The sequence below is a fragment of the Delphinus delphis genome, chromosome 16 (assembly GCF_949987515.2).
Source record: "Delphinus delphis chromosome 16, mDelDel1.2, whole genome shotgun sequence".
Lineage (NCBI taxonomy): Eukaryota > Metazoa > Chordata > Mammalia > Artiodactyla > Delphinidae > Delphinus > Delphinus delphis.
The window spans coordinates 74404840-74430705 of NC_082698.1; the positions used below are offsets into that span (position 1 = coordinate 74404840).

Below are 25866 nucleotides of genomic sequence, written 5' to 3' on the forward strand. Positions count from 1 at the left end.
TTGAACTGCCTCCTGAAAATTTATATGTTAAAGTCCTAATCATTGACATCTCAGAATATGATCTTACTGGGAGAAAGGGTCTTTACAGAGGTAGTCAGGTTAAAGTGAGGTCATTAGAGTGGGCCCTAATCCAATACTAGTGTCCTTATAAAAGGGAAATTTGGACACAGAGCTACATATAGCAGGAAAACGTTGTAGAGTTACAGGGAGAAGACAGCCATCTGAAAGCCAAGGAGAAAGGCTTTGAATAGATTCTTATCTCACAGCCCTCAGAAGGAACCAGCCCTGCTGACATCTTAATCTTGGACTTCTAGCCTCCAGATCTGTGAGATAATAAACTTATGTTGTTTAAGCCACTCAGTCTGTATACTTTGTTATGGCAACCGTAGCAAGCTAATACAGCCTGAGAGGGTGAGATGGAGCAAGGGTAAGTTAAAACAACACAAGATCCCTCCTACCAGGTTTCAGTTGCATTTTTCTTGATTAATCATTCTCTTGATTGTTGTAACCTTTGTCTATTTTCCAGAGTTCTGCTAAAGTTGATTCTGATAGTTTTTGCCAGGTTTTTAGGTGTTCCTTTGGAGGGATGTGGCCCTGAGAGTTCTGTGCGCTGCTGTTTTCCCTGGTCAGAGTCTGTTACCAATGATACATTGCAGTTTTGGAGTTACTTGACCTCTCTGCATCATTTGACCCCACTGCCTGCTCTTCTGCACAGCCTCGACTAGCAGCTCCTATAACTTCATACAGCCCTCCTTCTACCCCTCTAGTGATGTCTCCTTCAGAACAATTAAGGACTTTGACTCCTGGCAATTAATGTATCCCTGTATATTAGTTTCCTGTTACAGCTGTAACAAATTGCCACAGATTTAATGGTTTAAACCAACACAAAGTTAGAGGGAAGTCCAAATTAACCTTACAAGGTGATGACAGGACTTGCACCTTCTGGGCTCTGGTGGGAGAATCTGTTTCCTTGCTTTTTTCAGCTGTTGTGACACCTTCCTCCATTTTCAAGGCATATCACATCAGTCTCAACTCTTTATATTGCCTTCTCCTCTTCTGTAGTCACATCTCTTTCTGGCTCCTTCTTATTTATTAGGACACTTTTGATTATCCTTAGCGTCCACCTGGATAATCCAGGATGCTCTCTTTTCAGGATTCTTAGCTAATCACATCTGCAAAGGCCCTCTTGCCGTATACAGTAATATTCACATGTTCCAGGATTAGGACATGAATATCCTTAGGCCATTATTCAGCCTACCACAGCTGGGTTTTCATCCTTGACTCACTGTTCATATACATGTTTATACATTTATATATATACATTAATTTCTCATTCTATTTGTGTAAGTAGACAGAAATGTATGTATCATGGAAAAATATATATTTTGTTTTATATGCTTCTTAGAATTATGTCAGTTATCTCATTTGATATGTAGGTTACTGTATCTCCGTTTTAAAAATTTTAATATTGTACTTAAGATTGGTCCAAATTTTTAATTTTTAATGTCATATAATATTTTATTATGAGACCATACCACATTTTAGTTTTCCATTTCTTTACTGAGAGATGCTTGCTATTTCCATTTTTCAGTGTCATGTATAATACAGGTGTACCTTGTTTTATTGTGCTTTGCTTTACTGCACTTCACAGATACTGTATTTTTTTTACAAATTGAAGGTTTGTGGTAAATCTGCATCGAGTCTTTTGGCACATTGTTCCAAAAGCATTTGCTCACTTCTTGTCTGTTGTCATATTTTGGTAATTTTCACAATATTTCAAACGTTTTCATTATTATTATATTTGTTATGGTGATCTGTGATCAGTGATCTTTGATGTTACTATTGTAATTGTTTGGGGGCACCACAAACCACACCCATATAAGACAGTGAACTTAAATGTATCTGTTTCGACTGCTCCACCAACCAGCTGTTCTCCAGTCTCTTTCCCTCTCCTTGGGCCTCTGTATTCCCTGAGACACAACAGTATTGAAATTAGGCAAACTAATAGCTCTGCAATGGCCTTTAAGTGTTCAATGAAAGGAAGAATCACACATCTCTCACTTTAAATCAAAAGCTAGATTAAACTTAGTGAGGAAAGCATGCCGAAAGCCTAGATAGACCAAAAGCTAGGCCTCTTGCACCAAACTGTTAGTCAAGTTGTGAATGCAAAGGAAAAGTTCTTGAAGGAAATTAAAAGTGCTACTCCAGTAAACACACAAATGATAAGAAAGTGAAACAGCCTTATTGCTGTTATGGAGAAAGTTTTAGTGGTCTGGATAGAAGATGAAAGCAGCTACAACATTCCCTTAACCAAAGCCTAATCCAGAGCAAGGACCTAATTCTCTTTTCTTCAATTCCATGTAAGGCTGAGAGAGGTGAGGAAAGCTGCAGAAGAAACATCTGAAGCTAGCAGAGGCTGGTTCATGAGGTTTAAGGAAAGAAGACGTCTCCATAATATCAAAGTGCAAGGTGAAGCAGCAAGTGCTGATGTAGAAACTATAGCAAGTTATCTAGAAGATCTAGCTAAGATAATTAGTGAAGGTGGCTACACTAAACAACAGATTTTCAGTGTAGACAAAACAGCCTTAAATTGGAAGAACATACCATCTAGGACTTGCATGGCTAGAGAGGAGAAGTCAGTGCCTGGCTTCAAAGGACAGGCTGATTCTCTTGTTAGGGGCTAATGCAGCTGTTGACTTTAAGTTGAAGCCGATGCTCATTTACCATTTGCAAAGTCCTAGGACCCTTAAGAATTATGCTAAATCTACTCTGCCTGTGCTCTATAAATGGAACAACAGAGCCTGGATGACAGCACATCAGTTTATAACATGGTTTGATGAATATTCTAAGCCTACTATTGAGACTTACTGCTCAGAAAAAAAGATTCCTTTCAGAATACTACTGTTCATTGACAGTGCACCTGGTCACCCAAGAGCTCTGATGGAGATGTACAATGAGATTAATAATGTTTTCATGCCTGATAACACAGCGTCTGCAGCCCATGGGTCAAGGAGTGATTTTGATGTTCAAGTCTTGTTATTTAAAAAATACGTTTCATAACACTATAGCTGTCATAGACAGTGATTTCTCTGATGGATCTGGCAAAGTAAAAACCTGGAAAGGATTCACCATTCTAGAAGCCATTAGGAATGTTTGTGATTCATCAGAAGAGGTCTACGTATCAACATTAACAGGAATTTTGAAGAAGCTGATTTCAGCCCTCATGGATGACTTTGAGGAGTTTGAGACTTCAGAGGAGGAAGTAATTGCAGGTATGGTAGAAATAGCAAGAGAACTACAACTAGAAGTGGAGCCTGAAGATATTACTGAATTACTCCAATCTCTTGATAAAACTTTAACGGTTGAGGAGTTGCTCCTTCTAGATGAGCAAAGAAAGTGGTTTCTTGAGATCGAATCTACTCTTGGTGAAGATTGTATGAGACTGTTCAGTTATGGGAAGAAAATACTCAGGTGCCTACCTACATTTTTTTAATCTAAAAAAAAGAATGAAATTTTATATATAGATTGACAATATAAGTTTACAATTTATAAATAAATAAAAAGGTTTCCCAGAAGGAAGAGTAAGCAGATATTTTGGACACCCCTATTCTACAGGAGTTATATCCAAAATTATTCAATAACTCACTCCCTGAATAACTCCATAGCTCTTTATCTTATCATAGTCCCAAATGGTACTCTCTTATGTGCTAATTGCTTTTCCTTTAACTACTATTCTTAGAGGTATCCATGGTTATGCTGTTGCCCCAGGTTCATGACTGTTACTCTAATGTTGTTTAACCACTCAGAATTTTACCTCCTCAGTGAAACCCACCCTAATAGCAGGAATAGAACTTTTGTCCCCTTTGAAACCGCAATCAACTTTGCTCATCTTTTCGCAATAGTAACATCTTATTGTAGTTATATGCTTGTATATTTGTCTGTTTTTCAGATTATATGCTTCTTGATAACAGTAACATTGCTTTGTCTTCAGATTCCCCCAAAGTAGGATAGTTTTTATGGCATGCAAGCATCAATAACTTATATTAATAACTGGAGGGAATTAGTAGGGAATATCTGTTAGGATTTCTCCCTCTCCAGCCAAGTACAGTGCAGAAGTAGACATCCCAAAACGTATTTTGATTGACTCTGAATAGTGAACAGTATAACCATTCTCATGTAGCTTCTCCATGTCTTTCAATTCTGATTACTTAAATTTGAGCACAAATGTGCTATTTCAGGAATCCTTATCATTTGAGGATGTGACTTTGGACTTCACCCAGGAGGAGTGGCAGCAGCTGGACCCTGCTCAGAGGACACTGTACAGGGATGTGATGCTGGAGAACTATAGTCACCTCGTCTCAGTGGGTAGGGATTGTTTTCCATGTAGATTCCTAGTATGCATGTCCTTTCTTGGTTGCTGACACCTGTGGAAATTTTTTGAGTTTGAAGATACTTAGGCTTGAGATCCAGGGTGATAAGAAAAAGGACTGCTGAAACACCATAAAGAATTTTTCTTATCCCAATAATAGATTGAAATTGGTCCCTGAAGCTTCATTTTCTGTTTTCTTCAGGAGCCGTAAAGCCCATGAGCCTAGCGCAATTCCCATGTCATTTCCCATTCACAGGGTATTGCATCCCTAAACCAGAACTGATCTTCAGGTTGGAACAAGGAGAGCAACCATGGGTATTAGAGGAAGAGTCCCCAAGCCAGAGCTCCCCAGGTGAGTTAGGCTGTATTAAACAGAAGGACACCTGGTGATAGGTACGAATTCTTATTAATCTTAAGTATTGCTCATGTGTTCATTTTTTCTTTTAACATCTTTATTGGAGTATAATTGCTTTACAGTGTTGTGTTAGTTTCTGCTGTGTGACAAAGTGAATCAGCTGTATGCATATGTATATCCCCATATTCCCTCCCTCTTGCATCTCCCTCCCACCTTCCTTATCCCATCCCTCCAGGTGGTTGCAAAGCACCAAGCTGATCTCCCTGTGCCATGCAACTGCTTCCCACTAGCTATCTATTTTACATTTGGTAGTGTATATATGTCAATGCTACTCTCTTGCTTCATCCCATCTTACCCTTCACCCTCCCAGCGTCCTCAAGTCCATTCTCTACGGCTGTGTCTTTATTCCTGTCCTGCCCCTAGGTTCATCAGAACCATGGTTTTTGTTTTTTGTTTTTTGTTTTTTTTAAGATTCCATACATATGTGTTAACATACGGTATTTGTTTTTCCCTTTCTGACATACTTCACTCTGTATGACAGACTGTAGGTCCATCCACCTTACTACAAATAACTCAATTTTGCTTCTTTTTTATGGCTGAGTAATACTACATTGTATATATGTACCACATCTTCTTTATCCATTCGTCTGTCGATGGGCATTTAGGTTGCTTCAATGTGCTGGCTATAGTAAATAGAGCTGCAGTGAACATTGTGGTACATGACTCTTTTTGAATTATGGTTTTCTCAGGGTATATACCCAGTAGTGGGATTGCTGGGTCATATGGTAGTTCTATTTTTAATTTTTTAAGGAGCCTCCATACTGTTCTCCATAGTGGCTGTACCAATTTACATTCCCACCTACAAGGCAAGAGTGTTCCCTTTTCTCCACACCCTCTCCAGCATTTATTGTTTGTAGATTTTTTGATGATGGCCATTCTGACCGGTGTGAGGTGATACCTCATTGTAGTTTTGATTTGCCTTTCTCTAATGATTAGTGATGTTGAGCACATTTTCATGTGTTTGTTGGCAATCTGTATATCTTCTCTGGAGAAATGTCTATTTACGTCTTCTGCCCATTTTTGGATTGAGTTGTTTATTTTTTTGATACTGAGCTGCATGAGCTGCTTGTATATTTTGGAGATTAATCCTTTGTCAGCTGCTTCATTTGCAAATATTTTCTCCCATTCTGAGGGTTGTCTTTTCATCTTGTTTATGGTTTCCTTTGCTCTGCCAAAGCTTTTAAGTTTCATTAGGTCCCATTTGTTTATTTTTGTTTTTATTTCCATTTCTCTAGGAGGGGGGACAAAAAGGATCTTGCTGTGATTTATGTCATAGAGTGTTCTGCCTATGTTTTCCTCTAAGAGTTTTATAGTGTCTGGCCACACATTTAGGTCTTTAATCCATTTTGAGTGTCTTTTTGTGTATAGTGTTAGGAAGTGTTCTAATTTCATTCTTTTACCTGTAGCTGTCCATTTTTCCCAGCACCACTTATTGAAGAGGCTGTCTTTTCTCCATTGTATACTCTGGCCTTTTATCAAAGATAAGGTGACCATATGTGCATGTTTTATCTCTGGGCTTTCTATCCTGTTCCACTGATCTATATTTCTGTTTTTGTGCCAGTACGATACTGTATTGATTAGTGTAACTTTGTAGTATAGTCTGAAGTCCAGGAGTCTGATTTCTCCAGCTCCATTTTTCTTCTCAAGATTGTTTTGGCTACTCGGGATATTTTCTGTTTCCATACAAATTGCGAAAATCTTTGTTCTAGTTCTGTGAAAAATGCCAGTGGTAGTTTGATAGGGATTGCATTGAATCTGTAGATTGCTTTGGGTAGTAGAGTCATTTTCACAATATTGATTCTTCCAATCCAAGAACATAGTATATCTGTCCATCTGTTTGTATCATCTTTAATTTCTTTCATCAGTATCTTACAGTTTTCTGCATACAGGTCTTTTGTCTCCTTAGGTAGGTTTATTCCTAGGTATTTTATTCTTTTTGTTGCAATGGTAAATGGGAGAGTTTCCTTAATTTCACTTTCAGATTTTTCATCATTAGTGTATAGGAATGCAAGAGATTTCTGTGCATTAATTTTGTATCCTGCTACTTTACCCAATTCATTGATTAGCTCTAGTAGTTTTCTGGTAGCATCTTTAGGGTTCTTTATGTATAGTATCATGTTATCTGCAAACAGTGACAGTTTTACTTCTTTTCCGATTTGGATTCCTTTTATTTCTTTTTCTTCTCAGATTGCTATGGCTATAACTTCCAAAACTATGTTGCATAATAGTGGTGAGAGTGGGCAACCTTGTCTTGTTCCTGATCTTAGCGGAAATGGTTTCAGTTTTTCACCATTGAGAATGATGTTGGCTGTGGGTTTGTCATATATGGCCTTTATTATGTTGAGGTAGGTTCCCTCTATGCCTACTTTCTGGAGGGTTTTTATCATAAATGAGTGTTGAATTTTGTCAAAAGCTTTTTCTTCATCTATTGAGATGATCATATGGTTTTTCTCCTTCAATTTGTTAATATGGTGTATCACATTGATTTGCGTATATTGAAAAATCCTTGCATTCCTGGGATAAACCCCACGTGATCATGGTGTATGATCCTTTTAATGTGCTGTTGGATTTGTTTGCTAGTATTTTGTTGAGGATTTTTGCATCTATGTTTATCAGTGATATTGGCCTGTAGTTTTCTTTTTTTGTGACATCCTTGTGTGGTTTTGCTATCAGGATGATGGTGGCCTCGTAGAATGAGTTTGGGAGTGTTCCTCCCTCTGCTATATTTTGGAAGAGTTTTAGAAGGATAGGTGTTAACTCTTCTCTAAATATTTGATAGAATTCTCCTGTGAAGCCATCTGGTCCTGGGCTTTTGTTTGTTGGAAGATTTTTAATAAAAGTTTCAATTTCAGTGCTTGTGATTGGCTTATATTTTCTATTTCTTCCTGGTTCAGTCTCAGAAGGTTGTGCTTTTCTAAGAATTTGTCCATTTCTTCCGGGTTGTCCATTTTATTAGCATATAGTTGCTTGTACTAATGTCTCATGATCCTTTGTATATCTGCAGTGTCAGTTGTTACTTCTCCTTTTTCATTTCTAATTCTATTGATTTGAGTCTTCTTCCTTTTTTTCTTGATAAGTCTGGCTAATGGTTTATCAATTTTGTTTATCTTAAAGAACCACTTTTAGTTTTATTTATCTTTGCTATCATTTCCTTCATTTCTTTTTCATTTATTTGTGGTCTGATCTTTATGATTACTTTCCTTCTGCTAACTTTGGGGGTTTTTTCTTCTTCTTTCTCTAATTGCTTTAGATGTAAGGTTAGGTTGTTTATTTGAGATTTTTCTTTTTTCTTGGGGTAGGATTGTATTGCTATAAACTTCCCTCATAGAACTGCTTTTGCTGCATCCCATAGGTTTTCGGTCGTCGTGCTTTCATTGTCATTTGTTTTTAGGTATTTTTTGATTTCCTCTTTGATTTCTTCAGTGATCTCTTGGTTATTTAATAGCATATTGTTTAGCTTCCATGTGTTTGTATTTTAAATTAATTAATTAATTAATCTATTTATTTTTGGCTGCATTGGGTCTACATTGCCACGTGGGCTTTCTGTTGTTGCGGTTAGAAGGAGCTACTCTTCATTGCGGTTCACAGGCTTCACATTGTGGTGGCTTCTCTTGCTGCAGAGCACAGGCTCTAGGCGCACGGGCTTCAGTAGTTTTGGCTTGCAGGCTGTAGAGCGCCAGCTCAGTAGTTGTGGTGCACGGGCTTAGGTTTTCTGTGGCCTGTGGGACCTTCCCGGACCAGAGCTCGAGCCCATGTCCCCTGCATTGGCAGGCAGATTCTTAACCACTGCACCGCCTTGGAACCCCACGTTTGTATTTTTTACAGTTTTTTTCCTGTAAATGATATTTAGTCTCATGGCATTGTGGTCGGAAAAGATACTTGATACGATTTCAATTTTCTTAAATTTACCAAGGCTTGATTTGTGACCCAGGATATGGTCTATCCTGGAGAATATTCCATGAGTGCTTGAGAAGAAGCACTCTGTTGTTTTATTCTGTTGTTTTTTGATGGAATGTCTTATAAGTATCAATTAAGTCCATCTTTTAATGTGTCATTTAAAGCTTGTGTTTCCTTATTTATTTTCGTTTTAGATGATCTGTCCATTGGTGAAAGTGGGGTGTTAAAGTCCCCTAGTATTATTGTGTTGCTGTCCATTTCCCCTTTTATGGCTGTTAGCATTTGCCTTATGTATTGAGGTGCTCCTATGTTGGGTGCATAAATATTTACAATTGTTATATCTTCTTCTTGGATTGATCCCTTGATCATTATGTAGTATCCTTGTCTCTTGTAATTGTCTTTATTTTAAAGTCTATTTTGTCTGATATGAGAATTGCTACTCCAGCTTTCTTTTGATTTCCATTTGCATGGAATGTCTTTTTCCATCCCCTCATTTTCAGTCTGTATGTGTCCATAGGTCTGAAATGGGTCTCTTGTAGACAGCATATATACCGGTCTTGTTTTTGTATCCATTCAGCCAGCTGTGTCTTTTGGTTGGAGCATTTAATCCATTTATATTTAAGGTAATTATCGATATGCATGTTCCTATTACCATTTTCTTAATTGTTTTGAGTTTATTATTGTAGGTCTTTTCCTTCTCTTGTGTTTCCTGCCTAGAGAAGTTTCTTTAGCATTTGTTGTAAAGCTGGTTTGGTGTTGCTGAATTCTCTTAACGTTTGCTCATCTGTAAAGGTTTTAATTTCTCCATCGAATCTGAATGAGATCCTTGCTGGGTAGAGTAATCTTGGTTGTTGGTTTTTCTCTTTCATCACTTTAAATATGTTCTGCCACTCTGTTCTGGCTTGCAGAGTTTCTGCTGAAAAATCAGCTGTTAACCTTATTGAGATTCCCTTGTATGTTATTTGTTGCTTTTCACTTGCTGCTTTAATATTTTTTCTTTGTATTTAATTTTTGATAGTTTGATTAATGTGTGTCTCGGCGTGTTTCTCTTTGGGTTTATCCTGTATGGGACTCTCTGTGCTTCCTGGACTTGATGGACTATTTCCTTTTCCATGTTAAGGAAGTTTTCGACTATAATCTCTTCAAATATTTTCTCAGACCCTTTCTTTTTCTCTTCTTTTTCTGGGACCCGTAAAATTCAAATGTTGGTGCATTTAGTGTTGTCCCAGACGTCTCTGAGACTGTCTTCAATTCTTTTCATTCTTTTTTCTTTATTCTGCTCCCTGGGAGTTATTTCCAACATTTTATCTTACAGCTCACTTATCCATTCTTCTGCCTCAGGTATTCTGTTATTGATTCCTTCTAGAGTATTTTTAACTTCAGTAATTGTGTTGTTCATTACTGTTTGTTTGCTCTTTAGTTCTTCTAGATCCTGTGAAATGTTTCTTGTATTTTCTCCATTCTGTTTCTGAGATTCTGCATCATATTTACTATCATTACTCTGAATTCTTTTTCAGGTAGATTGCCTATTTCATCTTCATTTATTTGGTCTTGTAGGTTTTTACCTTGCTCCTTCGTCTGTAACACATATTTTTGTTGTTTCATTTTTCTTTTTTTTGATGGGTGGTGCTGTATTCCTGTCTTACTGGTTGTTTGGCCTGAGATGCCCAGCAATGGAATTTGCAGGCAGTTGGATAGATCTTGGTCTTGGTGCTGAGCTGATGCCCTCCGGGAGGCCTCACTCTGATTGATATTCCCTGGGGTCTGACGTTAGCTGTTAGTCCAGCAGTTTGGAGTCAGAGCTCCCACCACAGGAGCTCAGGCCCGACCTCTGGACTGGGAACCCAGATCCCACAAGCTTCATGGCATGGAGAAAGAAAGAAAGAAAGAAAGAAAGAAAGAAAGAAAGAAAGAAAGAAAGAATGACAGAAAGGAGGAAGGAAGGAAGGAAGGAAGGAAGGAAGGAAGAGGCAGTATAGTATCAAAGAATATAAAACAAAATAAAATTAGAAAAGTAAAAAATATATTAGGAAAACTAAAACTGTAATTGAAACAACTGCAGCAAGGTAAAATAAAACCACAACAGAAAAAAAAAGGGGATGGGGTGGGGAACAAGCCAAAAGGAGAGATCATTAACAAAGTATAAAAAATAAAATAAAATTAGAAAAATAAAAGACTTATTAGGAAAAATATAAAAGAATCAACAAGGTAAAACAGAACCCCAGTCTAAAAGAGGAAAAAAGAAAAGAAAAAAAAAGCCTCGACTCTGGAGGCAGAGTTTAGGCAGGGGTTGTAACTTAGGCAGGACCTAGGCGGGTGGGGGAGTGACGTTTGAGTATGGGGTAGGGCCTTGGCGGGGTGACGTTCAAGTGTGGGGCTGGGCATAGATGGGGTGACGTTTGAGTGTGGGGTGGGGCCTCTGCTTCGGACCTGCTTAGAAGGGGAGAGGCAGCAGGCGGAAAGGAGGGCCTCCGGAATGTAGAGTTCCGGAGTTTGGAGGCAGGGCCCTGAGTGAGGGTGCCTGGGTGGGGTTTAGGCCCAGCCCGTTGGAGGGGGTCTCAGAGGTGGTCTCCGAGTGCAGAGGTGGGGCCCCGGGTGGGGGTGCAGGGCGGGGCTTGGGCTCTGCACGGCAGGAGGGAGGCTCCGAGGGTAGAGGATTAGGCCCTGGAGACCAAGAGGCTCCCCCGTGCCTAAGTGGGCAGGGAAAGCGCTGGCCCCATTACCCTCCGTTCCTTCATGCCCCTCCCCCACCATCTTCCCCGTAGCCACTGGACTGCTAAGCGTGGGTGGGTTCTGCTGGGTGTAGGAACTCCTTCCCTCCCCAGCCACCCTTCAGGGTGCCGGTTCTGGAGGTCCAGCCTTTACTTTTGCTCCCCCTTCCCCCCCACCCACTCCCTCAGGATCTGGGCAGCTGGAGGAGGCCTGGGTGTGCAGAGGATCAGGCACGGGATCTCAGCAGATTCCTGGGGGTCCAAGTGGGCAGGGGAAACCTGGCCATGCTCCCTTTTGATCCTCTGCCCTCCCATTGGTTCCCCAAATTTCCCCTTCCTGTGTGGTATCACTTCCCCTCCCCCAGCCACCCCTCAGGAGCGCCAGTTCCCTGCCGCCTCCACTTCTCCTCCCCCTTTACTCCCCCCAAGCCTCATGTCCTACCCAGTCGCTGGGGGTTACTTCCGGCCCCTTAGGTGTCTGCGGTCCCCCACTGGTGCCTGGTAGGTGCTCTAGTTGTGAGGAGACGTGAATTCCACATCTTCCTAGTATGCCATCTTGACTCCCCCACCCCGCCCCCGTTTTTTCATTCAACAGATATTGAGTACCCACGTTCATTACTCTGGTTTTAGGTGTTGGAAATATATCAGTGAACTAAATTTTGCCCCTGACCTCATGGAGTTTGCATTCTGATAAGGAGAGAAGGATAAGAAACAAACAATTACACATATATACACTTAAATGTGCCAGTAAATAGCTAGGAAATTAGAGAAGGTTAAGAATGATGGAATATTTTATTTTAGAAAGGAGATCAAGAAGGCCTTTCTAATATTATCAACTTGAATAAAATGAGGATGAGAATCATGGGGAGTCTTAGTGGCAGAGATTACATCAAATGTCAGTCCACCAAGGCAGGGATATACTTGGTGTTTTTGAGGACACATAAATATGACTGTGGATTGGGGGAAATGAGTGAGTGAAGAGTAGAAAGAGTTGGCATTGTAGAGGTAACGGGAGCTGAAATTATGTGGTGCCATTTGGACCACGATAAGAACTTTGATTTTATTCTGAGTGAGATGAGAAGCCATTGGTATAATTTAACCCAGTAAGCAACATATGCTGATATGCTTTTTTAAATTGATTTCTCTGGCTGCTGAGCAGAGAAAATACTATTGAGGGCAGAGGGCTGAAAGCAGGCACATCAGTCAGAATAGTATTTTAATCTCTGTAAATGTGATGGTAGCTTACACTTGGTTGGAAATAGTGAGGAAGAATAAAAGTGATTGACTTATGGATTTAGTTTGAAGGTGGGACCTATAAGATTTGCTCTTGAATTGGGCAAGGACTGTGAGAGAAAGAGACGAGTCAAGAAAGACTCCAGGGATTTCATCCAGAAAAATTGGATGAATGGGCACCAATTGCCAAGATTGGGAAAATTGGAGAGAAACAACTTGGGAGGAGTTATTAGGAGTTTAAATTGCATATACCAAATTTCAGGTGATTATAAAATATCCAAGTTTATTGTGAATAAACATATGGGTATATAAGCAGAGGTAGATTAGGGGAGAGTCCTAAATTGGAGATATTTATTTGGAAATTATCAGCCATGGCAATATTTAAAGTTTTAAAATGCAGTATTTAAAGCTAAGGGATTAGATAACGTCTCTCCTTAGGAGAAGGAATGCACAGATTTGAGAGGCCTGAAGGCTGTACCCTGGGACACTACCTTTCAGAAGCCATGAGAATGAGATGACTCAGCAGAAAAAAAGAGAAGCAGCAGTTTGGAGATTAGGGGGAAACAGAATGTGGTGTCCTGTAGCCAAGAGAAGACAGTGTTTAAAGGACAGAGTGAACTTCTTCAAAGAAGGACGTGTGAAGTCAGCATTGTCTCTATCTCTGCCTGCAAATCATCCAGAAACATTAAAGTAAGTGAGCAATATAAACTCCATTTAATAACACTAGAGAACATCTAAAGTCCCAATCAGTACAAATATAGAAGCTGCAAAATCACTGAAAAAATCAAGCAGGAGTGTATGTATCAGCAGATGGATAAAAAACAAAAGCATTTCTGACACTAAAAGGAATTGGCAAAGTACTTATCAGGGACAAAGTAAACGCTCTGAGGTGTGAAACCTAAATGTTTTGATTAACTACAATGTTGGGCACAGGATAGCTGGAGCCTTTTTAGATACAATTTGGTTCTGCAAATCAGACATACTAAGGCTACGTGTGGAAACAGACACATAAGCCATGTTTTTCAGTAGCACTATTGTTTCTCTGACAAGTAAGAAAAGAGAGACTTTCCATCTGTGGAAAAAAAACCCTCACAGACGCCTGTATGTGGGGAAATAAACATACATGTTATCTTAGTGGATGATCCTAGAACACAGAATTTAAAGCAAAAACTTACTTGATAACAGTTAGTTAGGATGTGCAGACCTTAACAGTTACAAATCTGAGCAACACAGAAAGGCTATATCTCTTGATAAGGGGAGGCTAAAAACATGGAAAGGAATATAGTAATACAGTGAATTCTGTTAAAACAGGATGTGTGCATTCCTAAAAAATCATTGTTTTATGCAAAATAGTATATTAAAAATCACATGGCAATGGGAAAATGGGGTTGGGGTATAACACTTAAAAGCTGTCTGTGACACATTGAGAGAGCAGTATTGAAGTCTCTAGGTATAATTTTGCATTTGTTTATTTCTCCTTTTCAGTTCTATTGGTTTCTGCTTTATGAATTTTGAAGAATTATTAGATGCATACATATTAGGATCTTTATGTCCTCTTGTTGGATTGATCCTTTTATGATTATGTAATGTCTCTCTATCCCTGAGAGAACTCTCTGTTTTAAAGTTTACTTTGATATTATTATAGTTACTCCAGCTTTCTTTTAGCTAATATTTCCATGGTATACCTTTTCCCATTCTTTTATATTTAAAGTGGATTTCATACAGATAGCATATGTTTGGGTCTTTTTTATCTAATGTGAAAACCTCTACTTTTTAATTGGAGTATTTTGACCACTTAAATTTAACATAGAATTTTCCAGAAATCCTTCAGTAAGACCACATATGTGGACACAAAACACACACCAAGCAGGATAAATAAAAAGTAATATATACTTAAGTACTATTAGTATAACTTGAGAACACTGGATCTTAATAGCAGCCAGAGAGAAAAATCACGTTACCGCCTAAGGAATGAGACATTGCCAGAGACATCTGAATTGAAGCAAAAAATATTTGTCAATATAGAATAATGAACTCAGGAAGCTATTTTTTAAAGGATGAGAGTTGTCAAAGAGAAATAAAGCCAGACACTAGTTAAAGGCAATATAGATTTTATTCAGTAACTATTGAAATAGAGGGATAAAATTTCAATAAAACTGAGCTTAACTCCAAATACAGCAAAGGCAGCTGGGGATTTGTAGCCAACAAGCAGAGTGAAGGTGTAAGTGAATAGAAAATTACTAAGAGGAGACATCAAGGGTAGGGATATTCTTGCTAAACTGGCCTAACAGAATTCTTGCTAAATGCAGGCCAAGGGTTTATAAATCATGGTTGGAGCATGAGCAACTTATGGGTGAGGAGATATCAAGGGTGAGGAGATTGTCACTAGACTGACAAGGTTTCTTGCTGAAACTGCTCAGTAGAGACAGACATGAAAGGCCAAGGTCAAGACCTAGTCAAGAATAAGTCTCAGAGGAGCTTAACTAAAATTTAGTCAAGGAGAGAGTCTTTGTCAGAGTGTATGATTAAATTTGGATTGGTCCTGAAATAAATTATAGGAACAATATCTTTTATTGTATAATTTTGTTAGTAAAATTAAAATAGAAATACTACAGGAAGAGAGAAAATGAAACCCAGAAGAGTGCTTGAGATGAGAGGAGTGGTAAGTTATAAGAAATTAGGAAATTTATAGCTAAGTCTAAACAACATGTGGATAGAATCATTATGATATCTAATTTGTAAGGCTAAAAAAGATACTATGATAAACTAAAAAATAGTTGCATAATTGAGTTGGGAGGTGATCAAATGACATTTGACTCTTCTCTTATTCAGAAAAAGAGGTTCAGGTTATAGAATCACCTTAGATTTTAAGTTAAATATTAATGACAGAATTTAATGGACAGCCACCTAAAGTGGAGAAACAGGTATGTATAACCTCCAAAGTTGTAAAGACAAAAAAGTGGAAAAGATTTTTAAAAAATCAGTCTAAAACAAAGAAAGAAAGGTACAATAAAAGTAGTAGTAAAACTGTGACAAATACAAAGTAGCAAGTAAAATGGAGACAACGTGACATATTTTAATAATCACCATAATTATATATAAAAGGACTAAATTTACCAGTCAAATTGTCAAATTGGATCTTCAAATAATAAAATAACCTATATCTAAGACATCAGGTTTTAGTAACTTTGTATCTTCAGCATCTTTTGCTCACTCAGCATTCTGTGTTTTATGTGTCTGCAGAACATCTCTAACAGGATACTCCAATTCCTCTAATGTGTCAAGAACTACTATTAAAATCATCATTCACAAATCACAATCTTCCCTACTAATCTTCATTTATTAGGTTCTGTGAACCTTCTACTCTTAAAACTGACATAGCAGCATTTTATTTTTCTCTCTATCATCCTTTCTTACTGATATTAGATCACTGTTATTGGTTTTTTAAAAAATATTTATTTGGGTGCATCAGGTCTTAGTTGCAGCACACAGGATTGAGGCACACGGGATTGCAACATGCGGGGTCTTTCATTGTGGCACACCAGCTCTTTGTTGCCATGCATGGGATCTTTGTTGCAGCTTGGGCTTCTCTAGTTGTGGTGTGTGGGCTCCAGAGCACGCGGGCTCACTAGTTGCAGCACGTGGGCTTAGTTGCCCTGTGGTATGTGGGGTCTTAGTTCCCAGACAAGGGATTGAACCTGTGTCCCATGCACTGAAAGGTGAATTCCTAACCACTGGACCACCAGGGAAGTCCCTAGATCACTATTATTGTTATACTTTTGTAAAAGTATTTAAAAAATATTTTTATTTTCTCATTTTCCACTGACACCACCCAAAACACTAACCATATTGTTTTAGTTTGTTCTAGTTTCTAAATGAAATTATACTTTTCCCCCCAAAGCATCTAATTTATCATGTTAGTAGCCTGAGTTACATTTTTCCCAATGTGTAATATATGAAAGTTAAGTTTTTCTCTTTTAATGATGTTTTTTTAAAATATTTATTTATTTATTTACTTAGGCTGTGCCAAGTCTTAGTTGAGACATGCGGGATCTTTTTTTTTTAGTTGCAGCATGCAGGCTCATAATTGCAGCATGCGGACTTCTTAGTTGCAGCATGCAGACTCTTAGTTGCGGCATGCAGACTCAGTGGCGGCATGCATGCAGGATCTAGTTTCCCAACCAGGAATCAAACCTGGGCCCCTTGCATTGGGAGCATGGAGTCTTACCCACTGGACCACCAGGGAAGTCCCTTAATAATGCTGGCACAAAACTGGGGGTGCTAAACTCCCATTTAATCCTTCCTGAGTATCACCCATATATATGCTTTCCTTCCCTACAGCTCTATGTTTGATTCCTATGTACTCAGTGATTCTCATGAATTAATATGTGAAAAGTACATGGAACAGAGCCTGGCTCATAGAGATGGTTTGTTATTTTTCTTGTTGTTATTATCATATTAATATTTTTAAGCATTTTTCTTGTTTTTTTGTTTTTTTACTCTTTTTAGATTATTTCTTGACTTTGTCGAACATCTGAGGCAAAGGAGAAAAATAATATATTTCCATAAATAGTTTTCTGAGCAAAAAAAAGCACTCTGCTTAAAATTATATTTTCACAAAACAAGTAATAAGATGAAAAATACCCAAACTCATATTTAGAATTTGGAAATTATCCCCTCTACATATTAATGACTAAATTGGTCATAGTTCAGTATTTGTACAGCAGATTCATATAATGCATCATTTACCATGTTAAAAATTATTAATATTCAGAGGGAGCTATACATTTTACCATTGTTTGATTTTCTTATTCATTTCAAAATATAGTACTAAAAAATGTTTTATAGTTTTTATATCCTTTGTAAGTCCAGAACAGCAACAACAAAAAAATTTCTACCCTTTCCTCTAAAAAGCCTTCATAGATCCCCTCAAAAAAAAATCTCTACCTGTTCCCACTCTCATAATCCTTCATTTCTCTTTTATGTGTTTATTACATTCTGCAATATAGTATAGCTGTATTTGTGCATCCACTTTCCACATTTCCTCTACTATGTACTAAGGTCCTGGGGTCAGGATTAAGGTTTATTCATTGATGTGCCCCTCCCAAAGAATTTGGTCTAATAGCTGGTATAAACTCAGTACTAGCATATTTGTTTTTAAATAATTTAGCCCTTTTTGGTTAGTGATCCCAAAAGGGATGTTATTCCACTATATAGAATGCTATATTTATTAATTAGTTTTTTTTTTTATACTCAGTGCTTGCCTTAAGGTGACCATCCACTGATTTTTATTTAAATACTTGTGGTTTTCTACTTCCTTTGTCTTTGTGCTTCAGATCCTGTCTTTACCATTCATGAAACAGAATAGAAACTATATCCATTAAAAATCAGTTTAGGATTTATTGATATAAAAGAGAAAGCTTGAAAGTCTCTGTATTTATGTGCTTTTTAACAGTGCTTTGAAATGAATGATTTGTTTTAAATATTGATTATATCCATTAATATATTTGTACATTATTTTCATAATAAAAATTATAGATTTAATAAGCAGTTATTTTTAAGAGGTATTTCCAACAAATCTTGGTATTTCCCATTAGCTTATAATATATGTGTATACATGTTGCAACATGTATTCACTTTAGTTTATTTTTAATTTTTATCCTTTGAAGTAAAAATATTTTGATAAATTTTAAAATTTAAGCTCAAGGTTCCCCAGCTTTTATGAAATGTTTTGTACTTGTTTTGATATACATTATCTGCTGTAGATTCTAATTCTTGATAGTGTATGGATATTGAATGAGGCTGTTTTCTTATGTATATTATGCTTTCTCCAAAGAGAGCATATCTTATTTTGTTATATAACTTATAATGGATATTGGATCATTACTTAATTGTTACTCTTGAGTGAGAGGGCCTTTATATTGATTCATTCAGAAGACACTACAAAAGAATTAACTTCTGAATGCACATATTGAATTTTAAACCTTCAGATTCTTGTTCAAAAATTACAGGTTTGAATAAAATTTGAGATTTGTGTTTTGAAAAGCACACTGCTTGTTAAGGACTATTATTAATTCCATATCCACTCAAGGTATTCAAAGGAAATCAGAGGTAAACACTTGTAAGACCATGGGTTATATTTGGGAAAAGAAGGGGAAAAAAAGAAAAGACAACTGAGTATTTTAAATTTCAGCAATTAATAGAGGATGTTTATGTTACAAAGGAGTATTGTCCAGTGTTGTGATAGAATGAGATGTACAGAATGTAGTAAATTTTAAATTTCAGTGTGAATAGAACTTGAAATTGTAGAGATGTTTGTAAAGACATATTGGGAAGCAGATATGAGACAGTGTCATTTCCCTGATGTTTAATGTTTAAATTCTAAGCAAAGCCAAAATGGGAATGTAAACCAGCTTAGTGAAAGTCTTGGTTGGACTTGAACAATTTCTGGCAAATTAATAGTCTGTCATTTCTAGAAAGAATACATTTATTATGGCCTTGTGGAGTGATATTGTAGTTACCCAATATGAATATAGTTGGAAAAAGTATTTTTCCCCCCAGAATGTTAACTACAGTCTATTTTGTCTAATGATGCTTGGAGACAGTGGGCTCTGGACAGGTTTTTGAACAGGGTCATCATTGTTATATTGCAAATACTGAACAGGAAGATAACAAGATGAAGTCTAGCTGAGAATTCTTAGGATAAATAAATGTAAGTATCAGTGAATATTTTAGGTCAGGTCCTCCATGGTTTTAAATATAAATAAAACCCAGAAATGTAGAGATCTGGGTTTAAAAACAAAAAATACATTAACATATTAAATTTGTCACAGAAAATTTAAGATGAGGAAAAGTTAGCATTTGATGGTTGGATAGGTTAACTTTTGCAAAAACTCTTAGAGAATAACCTGAATATACTAAAACTAAAAACAGGCTTCCCTGGTGGTGCAGTGGTTGAGAGTCCGCCTGCCGATGCAGGGGACACAGGTTCGTGCCCTAGTCCGGGAAGATCCCACATGCCGCGGAGCGGCTGGGCCCGTGAGCCATGGCTGCTGAGCCTGCGCGTCTGGAGCCTGTGCTCTGCAACGGGATAGGCCACAACAGTGAGAGGCCCGCGTACCACAAAAACAAACAAACAAAAAAACAAATGGATCTGGCCCTCTGGCAGTCTTCCTTGTCTCTTTGATTTTACATTTCTTGGTAGACATTTGTATTCTTTGTAAGTCACATGAGTAGAGAATGAATAAGAAAGTAAACTACAGGTCTCCTTAAGCAGGAACAAATTAGTACTTTTCCATAAATTTAATTTGGTATTAACAGTATAATAAATTAGCAATATATAAGAGAAAATTAAAATAATTTTAAAAAGGAGAATTGAACTAGAAACATGTAAATCATAGAGATTTAGCTGCAGTATTTTAAGTATATCATGTAAAGTCTAATCTGTATCCTTCAAAAGATCAAATCAGTCCTCTGATATTTCTCCAGGGTACTCTTACCTACTAATCATTGCCTCTCTGCTTCTCTGCATTTCCAACACCTGGATCAGTCTTTTTTTTTCAAAGTCTGTCTTCCTTTATTCACTGTGATTTGTATTTATTTTTAACCTATATTAAGTCTTGAAGTACATATTTATAAATTGTTAAATGTAGATGGGTTCATTCTAAGTTTTTATCCCCCATTTCTGCTCTGTCAGGTTTTGTTTATTTCTTCTAAGCCAAAAGGATGAGGGACACGAACATCTTGGATTACTCTTATTTCAAGAAACTGAGTCAATCATATAAAAGGGCATTTGTATGTAAGTGTAAGTTTATCATAATAGTAATAAAATTAATAACTTATAGTGTTTTTTTTCTCTTTTCCAGAAGTCTGCAAAGTTGATAATCAGCTAGAGCAGAGTCAGGAAATCCAGGACAGACATTTCGGGCAAGCTCCGTTTATCAACAACAAAACACTGACTATAGAGAGAGGTAATGTATTAGGAAAAATGTTTAATTTCAGCACATACCCAGTTTCTTCTGTAAAAATACCTTGTAAATGTGACACAAGTGGTATGAGTTTGAAATATATTTCAGAATTAATTATTGAGAAAAACTATTTAAGAAAGAAGTCTGATGATCTCAGCGCATATGGAAAATTATTCCTTCATATTAACCATGAAAAAACTCATGTGGGAGAGATACCTTATGAATTCATTCAAAATGGAAAGTACCTCAGTCATAATGAAGACTTCATGCCATATGAGAAAATTAAAAATGTAGAACATTCTTTTGACTACAAAGAACGTGGGAAAGATTTCTGTGAGAAGACACTTTTCATCACATATAAACAAGCTCACAAGGGACAGAGTCCTTGTGAACATAGGGAATGTGATAAAACATTCTGTAATTATTCAACCCCCCAAAAAAGAGAAAGTCTTTATGAGTTTAATGAATATGGTAAAGGCTCTGAGAAATTATCTCTCTTGAAACATAGAGTTCATTTGAAGGTGAAAGATTATGAACATACTGAAAAAGTAGATAATTTCAGCAGATCAAACTTTCCTGACACAGGAGAGAGAACATTTGAATCTAACAGCCTGAGGGAACCTTTCTGGGAGAAGTCAGTTCTTAATGTAACTCAGAGAACAGGCATAGGAGACAATGTCTATGAATGTAATGAATGTGAAAAAGCATTCTGTGAAAAATCAAAACTCACCAAACATCAGAGACTACATACAGGAGAGAAACCCTATGAATGTAACGAATGTGGGAAATGCTTCTCTAGGAAGTCACTTCTCACTTTACATCAGAGAATCCACACTGGAGAGAAGCCCTATAAATGTAATGAATGTGGGAAATCCTTCTCTAGGAATTCACACCTCACAATTCATCAGAGAACTCACACAGGAGAGAAACCCTATGAATGTAAGGAATGTAGAAAAAGCTTCTACCATAAGTCATATCTCACAGTACACCAGAGAATTCACACAGGGGAGAAACCCTATGAATGTAATCAATGTGGGAAAACCTTCATAAGCAACTCAGTTCTCACAGTACATCAGAAAACACACACAGGTGAGAAACCCTATGAGTGTAGTCAATGTGGGAAATTTTTCTCCAGGAATTCATACCTTACAGTACATCAGAGAACTCACTCAGGTGAGAAACCGTATGAATGTAAGGTATGTGGGAAAACCTTCTGTCATAAGTCCGATGTCACTAAACACCAGAAAACTCACATAGGGAGGAAACCCTACAAATGTAATGAGTGCGAGAAAACCTTCAGTCGCAATTCAGGCCTAAAAGTACACCAGAGAACACACACAAAGGAGAAACCCTATGAATGTAATGAGTGTGGGAAATCATTCTCTGAGAAATCAGTCCTCACGGTACATCAGAGAATACATACAGGGGAAAAACCTTATAAGTGTAATGAATGTGGAAAAACCTTTTACAATAAGTCAGATCTCACTAAACACCAGAGAACTCACACAGGTGAGAAACCCTATGAATGTAAGGAATGTGGGAAATTCTTCTCTAGAAATTCATACCTTACAGTACACCAGAGAGCTCACACAGGGGAAAAACCCTATGTGTGTAAAAAATGTGGGAAAACCTTCTACTATAAGTCAGACTATACAGTACATAAGAGAACACACAGAGGGGAGAAGTCTTCTCACTGTGATCAGTGTGGGAAAACCTTCACTTGCAATTCAGTCCTCAGATCACATCAGAGAACTCACACAGGGGAGAAGCCCTATGAATGTAAGGAGTGTGGGAAATCTTTCTCTGAGAAATCAGTCCTCACTGTACATCAGAGGATACACACAGGGGAAAAACCTTATAAGTGTAATGAATGTGGGAAGCCCTTCTATCATAAGTCAGATCTCACTAAACATCAGAGGACACACACAGGGGAGAAACCCTATGAATGCAGTCATTGTGGGAAAACCTTCAGTTGCAACTCAGGTCTCAAAGTACATCAGAGAAGACACATAATGTAGAAACCCTATGAATGTATTGAGTGTGGGAAAACCTCTAAGAAATCAGTTCTCACAGTACATTCAAAATTACATACAGGGGAAAAAATCTTTTAAATTTAGCAATGAGAGAAATCTTAGTATGTAGCATTTCATACCTTGAAATACTATGGAGAATTCACACAGAACATGACCCCTATGAATGTCAAGTGGCAAATTTTTTTACCCTAAGTCATACTCCAAAGTAAATGAAAGAGTAACCACAGGGGAAATTACTATGAATGTAATGAATATCTATTAATAAGACAACTAAAAAATGAACACATGTAGAAGAAACCCTACTAATGTATATGGGAAATGGGGGGAAATATTATAAGTTAGGGCTTGTTAAACAAATAACTTACGTAGGAGATAATCCTGTGAATCAAATGTATGTAGGAAAATGTTCTTCCAGAACTTGGCCATTACTAACAGTCAGATAAACCACACCTGGGGAGAACTGTCAACATCTTGTTTTTTTTTTGAAAACTTCATACACAAGTTGTACTTGTTGTATGTCAGGGAAATAATAGGGAAGAGACCTGAAGAATACAGCAAATATAGTTGAGCCTATTTCAAGAAATGCCATTTTACTGAACAAGGCGATGTTGAGATGAAGTCTTAAAGATGTTTTGTATGTGAAGGCTTTAACAGAATTCAGACTTTATTATATCTGAAGATTGTTTTGAAGGAAGTCTGTCAACTTAGGAAGTATGGACAGAAATTTTCCTTTAGATATGATGTTATTCTAAAAGTTATATTTTGCACTTATTTCAAATCTTTTAGTAGAAATAAAACTGAAAATAGACATTTATAAAAATATTAAGTGGAATATGAAGCTTTTTTAAAAGCACAAATAAATTGAATAATCTTCTCAGTCTCTGATTCTACTTTTGGAGAAACACGTATCAGCCCATGGCCTTCCACATCATGAGCCATCACATGTTTTTGATGAGTCTGCACCCCAACTGTGCTGTTACCCATGCAAATACAGTTGGTCCTTCATGTCTGTGTTTTCCTATCTGCGGTTCTGTGGTTGGTTGAATCCACATATGCAGAACCCAAGAGTATGGAGGGCCTACTGTAAAGAACTTGAGCATCAGCTGATTTTGGTATTTGAAGAGGTGTCCAGGAACCAGTCACCAGCAGATACTGAGGGATGACTGTACTGCCTAATTGTCCGGTTCATCCAGGGGCCTACCTCTAGGGGATCTCAGAATGGACTAGATCCCCAGAACAATTGCCAGGATCAGCCAGGGGCAGCATTGAGACTGCTTCTACTTCCTCTTCTTAGGTTCAGTAACCAGAAACATTGAGTGTGAATGAAGCTAGAGTACTGGCTAGAATACTCTAGGACATAAGACCTCAGTGCTCCCATTTAAATTTACAGGAAGCTTTTCATAGCCCATTCTACATCCTATAGCTGTTACCACCTTCCACAGTACTCTAAATTTGGTTAATACTGATCCCACATGTCTCATTACTTTTACAATAATACACATATATTATTGCGTGTATGTGTGTGATATAACATTGTTTTACAGGTATATCACTGGGAACGTGTTCTGCAACTTTTGTCTTCAAATGCATGGTTTTGGTATTTATACATGTTGATATATTTTGCTTTAGTTGACTCATTTTAATAAAACGTAATATATGGGGTCTTCTGTGGCAGTCCAGTGGTTAAGACTTCACTTTCCAATGCAGCGGGTGTGGGTTCAATCCCTGGTCAGGGAGCTAAGATCCCACATGCCTTGTGGCCAAAAAACCAAAACATAAAGCAGAAGCAATATTGTAACAAATTCAATAAAGACTTTAAAAATGGTCCATATTAAGAAAACTTAAAAAAAATAGCATAATATATGACTATGTAACTATAACAATATTGTCCATTTTTCTGTTTATGATTTTAAAATTTTTCAGTTTCAATATAAAGTAATAAGGTTTGCGTTTTTTTAAAATCAACTTTGAAGTATAATTTAAATGTGGTAAAATATACTCTAAGTAGCTGATTTAATGAGTTTTAATAATAGTATAACCATATGTAATCACTCCTGCAATTAAGAAAGACAGCATACCCTTTATGCAGAAGTGTTCCTCATTCCCCTTCCCAGTCCCTCCTGGGATGTCCCTCTCCCTTCTGGCCCCTGGCAAACCAGTGATCTGCTTTCTAGCACTAGGTTAGATTGATTTTTTTAATTGCATTTCACATAAATGGAATTATACAAGATGTCCTCTTGTTTGTCTTCTTTCATTCAGCATGATTTTGAGATTCATACATGTTTTAGCATGTATCAGTAAATACCTTCATTTTTATTGCTGAGTGGTATTCCACTGTATGCATATATTACAGTTTTTTAATCCATTCGCCTGTTCTTTGCAGTTTTTGATTGTTAAGAACATAGCTGTAATGAACTTAATGTGCATTTTTGTGTAGACTGGTGTTTTTATATCTCTCGGTTAAATACTTAAGAGTAAAATTTCTGGGTTGGTAGGGTTATTATGTGCAATATCAAACTTTTTTGAAGTGGTTGTTCCATCTTACGTTTCCGTCAGCCGTGTGCAAGAGTTGCAGTTGTTCCACATTTTTGTCAATGCTTGGTATTGTCACTTTTTGATGTAGCCATTCTAAGGAGTGTATAGGTTTTTCATTGTAGTTTTCATTTATATCCCTGATGAATAATAACATTAGGCATCTTTCAGTTACTTATTGGCCATTTGTATATCTTATTTTGCGAAGAACCTGTTCATATCATTTGCCTCTTCTTAGTTTGGGTTGTTTGTCTTCGTATTATTGAGTTATAAGAGTTCTTTGTTAATTGTGAGTATTTTCCCCAGTCTGTGGTTTTTCACAAAAAGCTTTTTATTTTGATGAAGTTCAGCTTATCAGTTTTTTCTTTTCTTAGAAACCTTTGCAGATCCAATGGCATCGAAGATTTTTTTCCCATGTTTTCTAAATGTTTTAACTCTATGTTTAGGTGTATGATCTATTTTGAGTACATTTTGTATGTGGTCTTTGGTAAGGGTCTAGATTTATATTACTTCATTTGAATATTCAACTGTTTCAGCTCCATTTGTTGAAAAGACTACCCTTTCCCCACTGAATTAACTTGGCATCTTTTTAAAAATCATTTGATTATTTGTTTATGTGGGGGGATCTATCTATGGACCCTTTATTTTGTTCCTCTGACCTTTATATCTTCTTTACACTGTCTGTGTTCCCTTATCTTTATAGTAAATC

The 25866-nt window shown here is 37.1% G+C and overlaps 1 protein-coding gene across 1 annotated transcript in view; it reads left to right on the forward strand.

Annotated features, from left to right (window-relative positions):
* The window catches only part of LOC132440020 (zinc finger protein 33B-like), a 34776-nt gene extending 10050 nt beyond the window's left edge, over positions 1–24726 (forward strand). Inside the window, exons 3-5 of the mRNA XM_060034994.1 lie at positions 4239–4365; positions 4626–4721; positions 20491–24726. Coding sequence (XP_059890977.1) covers positions 4239–4365; positions 4626–4721; positions 20491–22610 — 2343 coding nt within the window. The 3' untranslated portion in view covers positions 22611–24726. The remainder of the gene's footprint in view (positions 1–4238; positions 4366–4625; positions 4722–20490) is intronic.
* Positions 24727–25866: the final 1140 nt, after the last annotated feature.